Source organism: Aquila chrysaetos, chromosome 1 (assembly GCF_900496995.4).
Source record: "Aquila chrysaetos chrysaetos chromosome 1, bAquChr1.4, whole genome shotgun sequence".
Classification (NCBI taxonomy): domain Eukaryota; kingdom Metazoa; phylum Chordata; class Aves; order Accipitriformes; family Accipitridae; genus Aquila; species Aquila chrysaetos.
In genome coordinates, this window is record NC_044004.1 from 68,878,472 (window position 1) to 68,892,638 (window position 14,167).

Here is a 14,167-nt window from a genome sequence, read left to right on the forward strand (position 1 = left end):
AATCAACCATTAGGGGTGACATAATCTTGATTTCCTCCCCCCACCTCCCTACACAGACACACTTCTCAAGAAGTTGTGATTTTCATGCTGCTTGCATTCTTTCCACTTTTTAAAACCTGCTAACTTGCCCACCTTCCTTTCTTGCTTGTTTTGTACACTTAATTTGCACGGATGGAGTTGTATCTAATCACACCCCCCCGGCCCCTGTGCTTTGTGAGGGAACAGCTGAACACATGCCAGAAATTCTACGGGGCTAGCTTTGCCCTAGTACAATTTTTCTTTTCTAACTCAGGAAGACAAAACGTCTGAATTTAAAAAAGAATTGTTGTTGTTATTTTGTTGCCCACCAGAAATGAGGGAATTACAGTGCGAGTGGTCGAGATCCACAACTCCCCCCCCCCTTTTTTTTATTTCTTTTTTTTTTTTTTTTTTTTTTTTTTTTTCTTTTCTTAAGGAGCGAATTAGGAGCGGGTGCAGGACTGGGGCAGCGCATCCTCCGCCCGAACCCCGCCGGCCGCGCAGCGCCGCGCCGCGCCCGGAGCGCAGCGGGGGAGCGGGGGCACCTTCCCCTTTGCTCTGCCCGGGCGCGCGTGTGTGAGTGTGTGTGCGCGCGTGTGCCCGCCCGCCGGGGTGTGCGTGTGTGTGTGTGTGTGTGTGTGTCCCTGTCTGCCTCTCGCTGCCCGCCCGCCTGCCTGCCGCCCGCGGGCGAGCCGTGAGCGCCGCCGCCGCCGCCGCTGCCCTTTGATCCCGGCGTTAGTGTTAGTTAGGGGCCGGGAGGCGCGCGGGGCGCAGCCCTCGGCACCGCCGCGCCAGCCCTCGCCCCGGCACGGCGCCCGGCGCCCGCTCGCCCGCCGGGAGCACATCCCCGGCCGCTGAGGGATACTGCGACCGGGGACAAGCCAGGTGCACGACCGGGTTGGGGGGGGGGGGGGGGGGGGGAGGAAAAAAGAAAGAGAGAGGGGGAGACGGAGCCCTTCGCGGTGGCTCCGGGAAAACCGGCTTCAGCCCCCTTTCCCCCGGCGAAGAGGGAAAACCCGCCCCGGTTAGCGGCTCCCCTGGGGGCCCCGGCTTTGTGGCTGGCTGTGCCCCCCCCTCCCGGTCTTATTTGATCTCCCGTTAAACCAAGGAGGAGAATGTGAAAAAAGGGGGAAAATGCCCAGGAGGAAGCAGGAGCAGCCCAAGCGCCTCTCTTCACGTAAGTGCCCCCTCTTTTTGCCATTTTCTCCTTCCTCCTCTCCCCGTCTCCTTCCCTTCTGCAGCCGCCTCCGTCGTTTCGTGCATTAGTTTAGGGTTACAGAGGTGAAACTGACAAAGACACAGCCTGGGTTATTCCTCTTTTAGGTCTGAGCTAAGGCAGCCATGTTGGTGATGAACAGCCTTGTGCCCTTTTAATTTTTCCTCTCTCTCTCCTTTCCCCCCTTCTTTCTTCGCGTCTCTCGCCCTTTCCTCCCTTTCCCTCCCCTCGCCCGTGATTGTGCATTTGTGCTGGGGGGCGGGGGGGGCGGTGTGGGTTTCTCTTTGGGGCCGGAGGGAGGGGGGGGTCTGTTTTATTGGGGTGGGGAGGGGGGCTAGCACCGGAGGGGAGGGCGGCGAGAGGGGAAGCGGCTGCTGGCGTCTTGTGCGGAACCAGCCGAGAGGTCCGTCCCCGGCTAAAGGTTGCGGCGGGGCTGGGCGGCCCGGGAGCGGGGGGAGGCGGGCAGCGGCCGCGGAGGGGGCCGCCGGCGGCGGCGGCGGGGGCACCGCGCACCGACCCCGCGGCCACCCCGTAGGGGGCCGGGGGCGGCGGCGGCGGCGGGGGGGGAGGGGGCGGCGGGGAGGCAGACCGTGGCAGGCGAGGTCCCTGCAGAGCAGGGAGAGGCGGCGGCGGCGGGCTCCGGGCTCCTCCTGGCCGCAGTGAAATGAAGGGTCAGGCGAGACTCGGGCTTCGGCGGCGCTGCCCCAGACGAGAGCAGCAGAGCACAGGGCTAAAGTGCATCCCGATCCTCCGCCTGCGGGCACCCCGTGCGCGCCCACGCAGGCACACGCACACGTCCCCTGACACAGCTCACCCTGCCCTGCTCCTTCTCGCTCCCTCCCCCCTCCCTGCCTATTTTCTCCCCTCTTTGCAAAACAGTTAACTTTTCTCCCGCTCGCTCTCCCCCCTCTCCCTGTATTAAGCGCTCGGCAGCTATTGAGAGGGAGGCGGAGTGGAGGGGAAGGGACCTAAAAATACCCTGCCCCTGCTTGGCCCCAGGGTCGGTTTAAGGAGAGCGGGGGGTGGACGGGAGGGGTCATTTGTCTGTCTCCGGCACATCTGCTCGGAGCCTGCCTGCAGCTCCTGCGCCGGGCTCGGGGCAGGACGGGAGCTGAGCTCCCGGTGCCGGAGCCGGCCTCGGTCACCGGGAGTTCACCGGGGCGGCCCCGGCCCCTGCCCGGGGGGCGCCGCTGCGGGCGGAGCGCGGCCCGTCCCCGTCCCCCCTCCCTCCGCTCTGCGGGCGAAGGGGCTGGGGCAGTGCTCCCCTCCGGCACCGGCACACGGGCCGGGGGTGTCGGCGCGGGGGGGGCGGCACTTGCCGCCCCGCAAATATTTCTCTCCTTTGCCTTTCCGCCGGAGTCGAGTCAAGGGCTTGAGTTGCGGTGGGGTTTGCTTGGGGTTTTTTGGTGCTGTGTTGGTTTGGTGGTTTGGGTTTTTTTTTTTTTTCCCCCTTCCCCTCCTCTCGCCGTTTGCCCCCGCGCAGCCTTTTCGCGGTCCGCCCGCTAGAGGAGCCGAGCCGGCAGCCCCGGCGCTAATTCCCCGCGCAGAGCGCCGGCCGGGGCGGCGGGCACGGGGGAGGCGGCGGCGGCGGGAGCGCGGCGCCCGCCTCTGCAGCGCCCCGGCCCCGGCGCGGCGGGCGGGGGCAGGGGCCAAGCCCGGGCGCGCAGGGCCTTGCGTGGCCGTGGAGGGGCGTTTCGGGGGGGGTGTTGGCCGTGGAGGGGCGTTTCGGGGGGGGTGTTGGGGGGGCGAGCGCCGCCGCCCCGGTTTAGCAGAAGCCCCGCGGGAGCGGGGAGGCGAAAAGGGGCTCTCGGGGCAGGAGGAGGCGGCGGGGCGGCCGGCCCGGCGGCTGACCTTGCCCTCGCCCCCGCCCCGGTGCGGCTGCCCTCCGCCTGCCTCTCGGGCTGACATCAAACCTGGGCTCCATTTTAGGTCGCTCGGGCGTGCCGCTCCCGTGCGCGGCGGCGGGGGCTCGGCTCCGGCGCCGGGCTCTTGCCTGCCCCTGCCTCCGGGTTGCGGCTGAGGCTCCCCTCGGCCCCGACCTCCTGACCGCCCGCGCCAGGGGAAGTCACGGCTTTTTCTGGCCCCAGGAACAATTGCCTTCATTGTGCAAATAGAGTTGTGCGTGTGTTACTTGTTTTTGTTTCTGGGTTTTGGTTTTGTTTTCTTCTTTTTTTTTTTTTTTTTTTAAATGCACGGCCTAATTTGCAGTTCTTTCGGATTAATTTTTTAGTTCAATTCATGGGAGTTTTTTTCCTGATGTGTGAAACACGCACATGCTGTACGTCCCACACGAATGCTACTTTTTGATGAAATTTATTTATTTTAATTTCTTTTACAACTAGATTGCACTGGATCAAAAGCTATTATTTGACAATAATAATATATTAGATAATTCAGAAAGAATTGCAGGAATACTGTTCTAGCCTGCAGTCCTGCAGGTTCGGAAAATGCCTTGGGAATCCATTGCATTCAGTGTGCAAATGCTATAAATAGTGGTTTTTTTGTTGTTTTTTTTTTTTAGCAACACGTTGCTTTAATGGGTACTCAGTGTAAAATACATTTTTACTCTACAATTCCTGCTGGTTTTAGCCATACGTTTCTTAGAGGAACAAAGTGTGTATTTCATTTTGAAGTATTAATGATGGCAGAAGAATGTAAAGTGCACCGTGCACATCTAGAAAGAAGACGGCTAATCCTGTATTCAACCTTAACTCTGCCCCATTGTGGATATTAGGCTGTGATTCACTCCTAAGTTACGTTACATATTGCTGCTGGTGCCTAAATGCTCTCCAGTACGCCTAAGTGATGTAGCATCTTGCTGTACCTCCTTGTGATACTTTGTGATATTTTGGATTCTGTTGCAATTGTTTGGGAAATAAACAGTAAGATGTTGATAAACAGAATAATTGACCGGTGTTACAGTATAACCCAGCAAATGTAACTTAGTCTGGCAAGTCCTGTGGGTTCTAGTATAGCCTAGGTAGGAAGCTGTGTTCTCAGGATCTCTAGGCCTTAATTGATTTCTTATAAATTGTTACATGCACCTGAAGAACACTGTCACAGCCTTTGAAGTGACAGTATGCAGCTGCTGCTGACCAGGACCCTGATTTTATACTTCTGCTCATTGACTTCATTGGACAGCCCTCCTGTAAATTTAGAGGTGATTTCACAAGAGAAGACTGCACTCCCAAAATGTATGCTATGGTGAAGAAGTTCTCTGTACAAGAGTTTGCTAGAGATATTTAAGGCTGTTGCAACAACTTAATTTAGTTTCAAGGGAGTTGCTAGATATTGATGCTTCAGTGGTTGAAGGGAAAAAAGGACTGGTACTATTAGGTGCAATAATACTATGTTTTGGTAGCATCTGCTTAAAAGGGCAGAGTTAAGGTTGAGCTTTCAGTCATTGGAGTTGTTTACAACATAATATAGTTTGGAAGGGTCCTTTGGAGGTCGTCTGGCCTGGTCCCCTGCTCAAAGCAGGATGAACCTCAGGGTTCAGTCAGGTGGATGGGTCCTTTGAGTCTCTGATCTTAATAACATGTATTGTAAGTGGAGTTTCTGTGTGTAAAGAAGTCAGGTTTTGGAAACTGTTTAGTCACAGATGCCAGCAGCAGGTCTTCACTCACACTCTGAAATACAAGAGAAGGTGCATCCTTCTTAATTTAAGATACAAGTGAATGAGGAAAGGACTTTAAAAGTTCCTGGATAGACAATGGCTTATTCATACCCAAACTAAATACTACAGCAGCGTAGGCTCAGTTTACAATGACAGAGTTAGGTCCACAAGTTAAAAATTTGCCCAGTGCATGTGCGTCTTATGGTTACTTTTGGATGCGACTAACTCAGACAAGTCAATTCATTTTCACTGGAATGTTTAAAGGAATTTTGCTCATTCCTTTGTGTGTGTGTGTGTGTGTTAGGGTTTTTTTTTCCCCTTGAGCTACTTCAGCACTTGGATTTTTATTTTTTTTTCCTTCATGTATTCAGTTAGCATCAGAATCTTTAAAAATGTATGTATAAATACAATTTTACTCCGGTTTTCTTTTTGTTGTCTTCCTTTCCATTCTACCTTGTACTATTATTTTTTTTTCTGAGAATTCCTGAAAGTCTGTTTTCTCTGAACTGCACAAATGTGACTTGGAAGAGTTCAGTCTGAAAAGTAAAAGTTTTGGGAAGTTTTGAGGCACTCAAGTAAATGTTTAGGATCTAGACCACTACATTGCCTTAAGTGTAGCAATCGATACTCTTTGGGGTTTGATTCTGTCTCAGAGGCTTGTAAGCAATGCAGTTTGTGAATGAATGCCACAATACCATTTATACAAAGCTTGTATTTGTTATAGAGTATCAGGCAGAATTAGATGCTACATTGAGAAGTTTGAACTACTACTACTTTCTGAGGAATGTGTTTAACATAGGGCAAACTGCAATGCTATTTTCTGTTGGATTTATTTTGTTAAAGAAGGAGATGCAGAATTGAAACAATATTAGTTTCAATATCAAAAGCTAGATATGTGATAATGAGGGTGCATAACTCTTCTCGCTTTCATGGTCAGGTGTAGTGTTAGATATTCCAGGTACTGTGTTGAAGTGTTCAGCTGTTTCTGTACAGTAAAAAACCCCTTATGCTCTGTGAAGCTTTTTATTATATTGTTTTTTATTGCTGGATTATATCATCAGAGTGTAAAGAAAATACTGTCAAACAAGTAAATTAACAGTGATTTAGAGCTTCCTTCTTTTTTGTTTCTGTAGCTTGCTTCATTTGATACTTTCTGATAGCAAGGGAGGATGTGTTGGATGGGTTTTTCAAAAGACTTCCCAATGTCAGAAAAGCCTTTACTGTCATTCGGCATTTGAGAGTTGCCTCCAAGACAAAAGGCTTTTGCCAGGAACAGGAGTCTTTCTCCTTTAATAGAGTTTATTACCTTACTAGCAGGCATTGCGTGTACAAGGGGAAGTTTTTAACATATTTTCTATTTACTATTTTTAACCTCTTACCGCTGCAGGGATCATGATATAGCTCATTGTCGACAAGAGGATCCATGTAGGGAAAATTATTATTCTTAGTATGATTAGGTTAATAATTTCATTGCTATCATCATGGTTGTCCTGGTGGTACTGTAATGCACCTCTCAAATGAACAGCAGTGTTTTAGTGGATGGAGTAGCATCCATATTACTCCACCTGAAAACACTGTTCTCATTTTGTCCCTCTCGCAATAGCAAAGTCATCATAGACTTTTCAGAAACTCATTCTCCCTTTATGGGGATTCTTTCTGACACGTAAAGTCTCTGTCTCTTCAAATTTGTATGCTAATTTTTTATGGTTTTGTGTTTGGGTTTTTTTCGCATTATACAAACTAAGTCACTTCTATAAAATCATTCAATGATCATTGTCTAAAGCCCTTCAATGGTAGACTATGTCTTAGTGTTGTCTGATAGTACAGAATATGATTAAATCACACTGGAGTATAAATCGGACTACTAAAGAGTCAGCGTTGCACTCATTAAGCTATGTAAGTCTTTAGGATCTTATGAATTAGATTTCAGAGGGGGTGGGGGTGCAAAAGATTATGGAACAAAACCACAAACTTTTTAGCTGGCCAAACAGGAAAACCTGCAGATAGAGCAGTGGAATGGGAAATGTAAGAACATGCAGACAGAATGCATTTTTATTTTTAAATTTTAAAACGGATGAAGAAAGAGTATGACTTAATCTTTGTAACAGAGTGATTGTTGTCTTTTTCATATGTAAGAAGGCAGGAGTAGGAGGAATTAAGTTTAGAAAAAAAAAAGAAGAGCCAGGAGGAGCTGGCTGTTCAAAGTGAAGTATTAGTAATTTCCTATAATTTAATCAGACCAGATCCCAGAGCAAGATAATGAGAGCATGACCTACAAAAGAGGACTTTTTGGAAGTTAAAAGGGCTTCTAACATGGAGCTTCACAATGCATGTGATTTGTCATGAAGCACCGTATAGAGGACTTTTTTTCTTTCACATTGGAAAGAAATCATAATATAGACATTAGTTCAGATGGTTAGGGAGAGCTAATATGGCTTATGCCTGGAATCCTTTTACTGTTACAGCTGTTAAACTACTCCAGAGTCATGCTTGAAGAGTGTATCTTCTAAATAGTATTTTGTCCTGGTTTCTAGTATACCATTTTTTTGTTGCCTAGCTTGCCATTCATGGTACATGATTTGTATCATTTAGGTTTACACCTACAAAAACCTTCAGGATGTATGGAGGCTAAAGTATTGCATGTTTTACAAAAATAATAATATGCAAAAAATCTGGACTACAAAGTAGTTAGCAGTATGTAATAGAATCCAGTTTTCACGGGGGTGGGGGAAATTCTCTTCCTCTCTCTTTCTGCCCCCCAAAATAAAACTTTTCATTCCACTTTAAAAAAATGTTTTCTGTGAAGAATAATAGATTATATGGGCTGATATGGGCATGAAGAATAATAAATGATATTGGGCTGAAGCAAAAAAAACCAAAACCACCACCTCAAAAAGGTGGATAATATCCCTTTCCTCAAAGATTTTTTTTTTTTTAAATGTAGTTAAATAATAAAACTCAGACGTGACCCATACTGCAGTTGAAAGGGCGCATGTACAGTCAGCATTGGTTGTGTACATACACACTGCATTGTGGCTACTTTAATGAAGGATTCAGCAATATGTATCCATAAGGTCACATGAGAGCTTGTCTTCTAGTTTTTCTTTTTTACAGGCTAACTTATAGTCACAATTATGGAAGCGTTGTGCTCCCAAAGACAATTTCTCTTTTCTTCATGTGCCTTCAGTAGCATTTACAGGCTGGTATCCTCTTCAGTGTAGACTCCAAATATTTTGAATGCTCAGTCTGAACATGTTGGCTTAGTAGTTAGCTCTTATTCCTTAAAGTTTCTCCTGCCTTTCAAGGGGTTTCCTGCTTCTGGTGTAATTACACTGAGTAGTAGAATCCCAAGTTAAGCCTAACACTAAGACAAGCGTGTTCCATTTTGCAGGTTAAGAATTCACACAGAGTCCAAGTTCAATTAATTTGGAATCATGAAAGTTATGGGGGATTTTGTTGAGAAACATGCAGTAAGGAGAGAAAAACTGGGCTGCCTAAACAGTCCTTTCCCTTGTTCTTTTCGGTACTTAGGCAGTAGGAATGGAAGCTGGGGGAAAGAATGGCTAGTGCTGATAGTACAGTAGACAAAGAGAGAGGAGTTTTATGCAAGACTGATGATTTAGCTGCTGTTTAGAATAAATTGCGCTGAAAATGAAAGTGTTACCGAGTGGTAGAGGTCTTGTAATGAATGGTTTAATCAGCAGTTTCAGAAAGTGATATTAGGTTCCAAACATCTGCACTGTTTTGTTTCTTTTATTTGGGATGCTCTCTCACTAGGATGGAAATAAAATTTTTGAAGCAACTCAAAGCAAGCTACTGTCATTATCCCTTTGAATTCTGCGTGGTCCTACCTCTAGGGATTCCCTTCCTCAGGAAGGTTTTATAGCTCTGCTGACCCTCATCTGGGGTTTGCTGCTTGGATGTGTTTTTCCTCTGTTGCAGGGCTTTCTATGCAGGTACAAAGAAGTCTTCCCTGCATGGTCTTAAATTAGGAGGATAGAAGTTTTGTCTGAAAGTTTCTATAAGGGAGAAGATTTGACACAAGCTTACTTTAAAATTACAACTTCCTATTTCAGGTGAATGTTTTGGACATGTCCTGGATCTTGGTGCCTGGTAGAGTTTGTAATATGCTGTATCAGGGCAAAAATGAGATGTCTGGTGAATTCTTAAAAATAAATGGCATGTAACTTTTAGAAAAAGGCATTAAAAGAATTGATGGCTTTCACAAGTGTGTTTAGCTTAATGAGTGATCCCCATGTGTGACTTTATTAATGAACATGAATTCTTTGGAAGCTACTTCTAGACTTCACTTTGACTTGTGTAGTAGTACAAATAATTACTCATCTAAAAAAAAAAAAAATTAAAATAAGAACGGATCTTCCACAGCTAGATGGTCATGCAGTGAAAAGTAGATGAGGAACAGAGAGTGTGGCAGGCAAGTGGATTTAGATAGCAGCTGGTGGTATAGCTGTTTGTGTTTGCTTGATTTCCTGAAGCACAGCCAGAGTCTCTCCCCTTATAGACCACTGTGCCAAATCTAGACCTGGCAACAAGTGACTGAGGAATTTCTTTATCTCTGTTTGGAGCAGAACTTCCCCTTATCTACCTCTGTATTTCTAGCACTTTGGGCCCATGAGGAGCCCTTCTCAGGCACCGGTGTAAGCGTAACAGCCTAGAGCTGCTCTAATTTCTGCTGCCCCCAGGCTCTCACCCTGCTCCTCGTTCTGGAAAGGAAGGGCTGACATAATCCTTTTGTCAATTCTGCATTGCCAAAGGGAGTTCTTTGCACAGCCAATAACTCTGAAGGGGGCTCTTCTGCCCACCTTGAGGTACTTTTACATTGCCCATAAGGTCTAAATAGACTTCACCATAATTGTTTATATTGTCTTCCTGCACAGTGCTGTGCCACATTGAGATAACAAAGCAAGCTCTAAATAAGCTACCTTGTGTACGGGAGGCAGTTATCACAGCAGTCTACCCAGGTTAATTCAGCTATAATACTTGTGGGTATACTCAAGGTGGCTCAGATATCACTACATAGCACTACGTTATTTAGTATAGACATACTCTCATGAGAACCAGAGTTGTTGTCTTTGAAGGCATTTACTGGCCTGCACAAAAAGTGTTGGTAAAGCCCACAGAGTTTTCGGCCAAGAAATGTTCTTTGAAAAAATAAAATCAAATCCCACTGCCACTGGCACACTTTTTTGTTTGTTCAGCAGAAAAGCCAGCAATGGAATGGACGTGAACGTGAAACTTTGCTTCTAGCTATTCCTCTGCATCTGAATTTTAGGTGGATTTTTAGGCAGAATGTAGAAATGGGTTGCTGCCACGTATGCTGTGTCTGTGCCCTAAGTAGCCATAGCATTAGTTTCTTGTACCAGGAGCTTCGCACAGAATCCTAAATCTCTTTAAAATAAGATAAGGCTTGAGGAATGTCCACTTTTTATTTAGTGCTTGCACATTAATTATGTGACCTCTGACTTTTCTTAAGGTTGAAAGCTGAGGCAGTGCCTTAAACAGTATGTCTAGGAGTAAGGAGTGCCTATTCCACATGGAAAGGTCTGTTTCTGTGTGTTAGCCTACCACTACGAGTAGCTTCCTAATCCTCTCTTACTTGGCTTTGCTTGTTAACCCCAAGCAATCCTCTCAGGGACATAGAAAGCAGCTGTCTTTGGTAGCAAACGCAGCACGACAAAACAAACACTTCTTGAAGCTTCCCTTAGATACGTCACCGTAATATCATCCTCGTGGGAGGAATTAGAAACACAGAGAATATAATTTGCCATGTTTTAATCTGACTTTGGGAGAGAGGAAAAAATTAAATTATAGGGAACTAGATTCCTGTGACATTTACAGGAAGGAAAAGTTTCAGTATCTAAAACCTAAACCTTTTGTTTCTGAACCAATCAGAAAGCTAATGTGCGTAAAGCACCTCAGGTGAGTAATGGGGCAGAGTAAAATGGTAAATCAGGAGCACATTATTTACCAAAAACAGAGCAGGAGAAGCTGCATATAGCAAAAATAAACAGAAGCTAAACAAAGGAGATCTTTGTTAGAGCAGGTATGCTGGCCTGGTGTCACCTGCTATGCTTGAATATTGCTGTGCACACCATTTGTGAGCTCCTCCCTTCACTTTGTGACCCCTTGATAGAGGTTTCTAGTTGATTTTGTTGTTTCTTTTACTTTTATGAAGGTTGTTCCAGTGATCAATAATGTGTTCTAAAGCAACAATTCCGTATATTTTAAAAGTATTTTTCTAAGAGTCAGTGTTTTGAGTGGATAGTGTAGGGGTGTCTCTTTCTGTATTTTAATAGAAGGGAAAGAAAGTTCACGGTATTTGCTGTCACTACCTTTCCAACTTCAATATTTAGAATGATTTAAGATGACTTCACTGAGTTCCACTTAACATTTAAAGTAGGACTTAGTGTTTGTTATCAGCAATGGGCCAGCTTCACAGCCTTCCTCTGATGTCCCTTGGGCTGCTAGGGTGATGCAAATGTTATGGAAGTTGCCTTGGCCTTCCCAGATGGGGATTCTCATTGCATGGGGATGTTCCTAGGGAGGAAATAATACTGTTGTTCCATACATCTTCATATCACTGCAACTTAGAATAGACTGTGAATTGGTGATGGAAAGGGTCAGAGTTGAAGCCACAGCTGGAACGCACTCAAATCTACTTCTTGCTAGTTAACAGCCATTTCCAGCTGCTGTTGATGAGCCAGTCTCCAGGCTAAGTCTAGGTTAGAAAACATGAAGGATAATCAGAGAGCTGTAAAGGCTCATGCCGTGTTCCTCTTTTGCCAGATACATGTCACACAGGAGAGAACCTGGCCCTGTGCGTAAACTGAACAGGAATGTCTGGATTATTGAATATGTAGTGGGAGTGATTCTTCTGAACTGAGTGGAATGAATTGCTTTTGCCAGAATGCCACTGGGGCTGTTGGAAAGTTAGGATGTCTTATTTGTGCTCAGAGAAGGAAATAACGAGCTGACCAAAAAAGTCAAAGTAAGCATAGGTCAGAACGTACAACAGTACATCATATCATCAAGGCAGGCAAATGCAACCACTTCTTTGACAGTTTTTCAAACTCCAATGTGTGCTTTATATGAAGAGCAGCCAGACAGCCAGCCTCCTGCAGCAATAGACAGAGAGATAGAGGCTGTGTTCTTCTTCCTTCCTTAGAAGCTAGCTGGGTTAACTTTGTGCTCAGGAGATGAAAATCTTCCTTTGGCAAGCAAGAGTTTCCTCTTGCTATTTTACTGGTGCTGTAAGTTATAGCTGTGTTCCTTGGAACATTTTTGGGGTCCAAGAGTTCTAGACTGCAATGACAGAGCTGTTGGAGTTGTATGATGTTTGTGGGGATGTTTGGAGGCTCGGCAGGACAGTTTACAGACACGAAATCTCCAGCTTTTTTGAGTTCTTGTTTTTTCTTTTTTCCTGTGGCTCAACAGCAAGTTCTCGTCAGAGATTCTTCACACCTATTGGGAGAACTTCACAGACAGCTTTTTTTTCAGCTTTGATCGTTGTGTAGTGCTACTACACTGATGAGGACTAGTTTTCTTCCTTTTTCTCCAAAACCACTTGTGATATAACCACTGCTTTTATCACTGATAATTCTTTTCTTTTTTTCCACCTTTTGCCAGTTAATATGTGTGATAAGTTTTCTAGACCAGCTGGAGAAGATTGGAAAGGTAGAAAGGTAGAGAAATACCCATTTTTCATTTTGATAATATCACTACTTTATCAGTGTCACTGCCTGAAGACTCCTGGCAGTTTCAGAAGTTAATAGAATGAGAAGTTTGGAACTGGTTCAAGAGAAGACACAGCATGCCTTTAATCCATTGGAGAGAAGAGGAAAAGTGAAGGTTGCCATTTGTATTATCCCCAGCATTGTTGGCCTGGCTTGGGAAATGAGAGCCAGTAGTCATGGAGAAAGCGGATCAGAAATACCATATTCTTCTGTAGGACTTCTGATTACTCTTTCACCTGAGTCTCTCCTGGACTTTTGTTTTCTACAGTAGTGATTAGACATCAGAAAGTGCTCTCAAGGATTACCTTGTGCTTGAGAGAGACAAGGAAATATTGTTTCCTTCTCCTTTATTGTATTTGTATAGTGCATAGGAGTACAAGCCGGGGAGTCAGCCTGCTGTCTGAGACGTGTGTGGCCCAACAAAAAGATAGTTTCAGCCTGAAAGAGAGCTTGCGTTCTAAATTGGGTGTCCTGTAGGAAAGATGCACTTGGCAGTTTCTCAGGGAAATGGTTGGAAATGGTTGATTTGTTGAGGTTGTGCATGTGTATAGCAGTTGTCCCTCAGAGGAACAGAGGTAAGTGGGAAACGGATGGAAAACGTGCTCCTTGAAATGACTAGATATGTTCTGGATGTTGCTGTGTGTTTTTACAGCACGGCTGAAACCTTCTAAAGAGCTTTCCTCAAGTATTGAAGCTATGCTGGGCTTCCAGTCGTCTGTCCCTGTACAAACCATGGTGGAAGTTCTCTGCTTCTCAGTTCCAAAATTTGACTATGCCTTTGAAGAGATACAGGAAACCAGATCTATTGCACAGTCCTTTGTTTTTAATAACTTCTGTGTGTAGAGGAAGAAGGATGATATATCATTATCCATTTGGTTTCAGCTTCTGTGTCGTCAGATATTTTCTGTTCTCCTTTTCTGGAAATCTCTTGCTATTACCAGTGAGAGAGGAAGTATGGAAAGGGAAATTTTACCTGAGATCATGCTCTTCGATCTTGATATAGATTTGATACTCCATTTTGAGCCTAAACCAGCTCACTGACAAGGACAATGGGCTTCTGTGATTTTCCCATACTCTCCTGGGACTTGTGAGGATTGGACTGTTCTTTAGATTCCCACCAGGGGCACTGAAGCATCTCTACCTTGAAGAAGTCAGTAACTGCGGAGCTTCGGTAGTATTTGCCCATCGTTACCTTCCTCTGTATGTTAATGATTTCTTCCTGTTTTATAGGGGCTGGGCGAGTGTGTGGCTTGGGGAGGAAGGTGGTTTGGATTTAACAGGAGGAGCTGAGGGGAGACTGGGAACTTCATGCCCTGTGTATATATGCTCAGCCATGCAGGGGACATTGATGGAGAAACAGCAGGTGGTCTTGCTGTGGCGTTCAGGTGGGCTGAGGGAGCACTGAGGGTCATGCAGTGAGAAAGAGTAAACATGGTGACAGTGGCCTCAAATGACAGCAAGGGAGCTTTATTTCCTGGAGCTATCACTTTGGTGTTTGGAAACCTTTTTTAAATAAGCCTGTTGTAATCTTGTTTATAGTAATTAAGGATTTGCTAGTAATTT

At 45.8% G+C, this 14,167-nt stretch overlaps 1 protein-coding gene across 6 annotated transcripts in view; it reads left to right on the forward strand.

Annotated features, from left to right (window-relative positions):
* The first annotated feature begins 498 nt into the window (after nt 1-498).
* ZNF827 (zinc finger protein 827) overlaps nt 499-14,167 on the forward strand; it is a 115,729-nt gene continuing 102,060 nt past the window's right edge. For 5 of the 6 annotated variants that reach the window (XR_003925420.2, XR_003925419.2, XM_030028386.2 and 2 more), the window contains exon 1: nt 499-1,195. Coding sequence is in view for 4 of the 6 variants with exons in the window: in XM_030028386.2 (XP_029884246.1) it covers nt 1,153-1,195 (43 nt within the window). In the remaining 2 variants the exon portion in view is untranslated. The remainder of the gene's footprint in view (nt 1,196-14,167) is intronic. The other variant, XM_030028379.2, reaches the window with a different exon arrangement.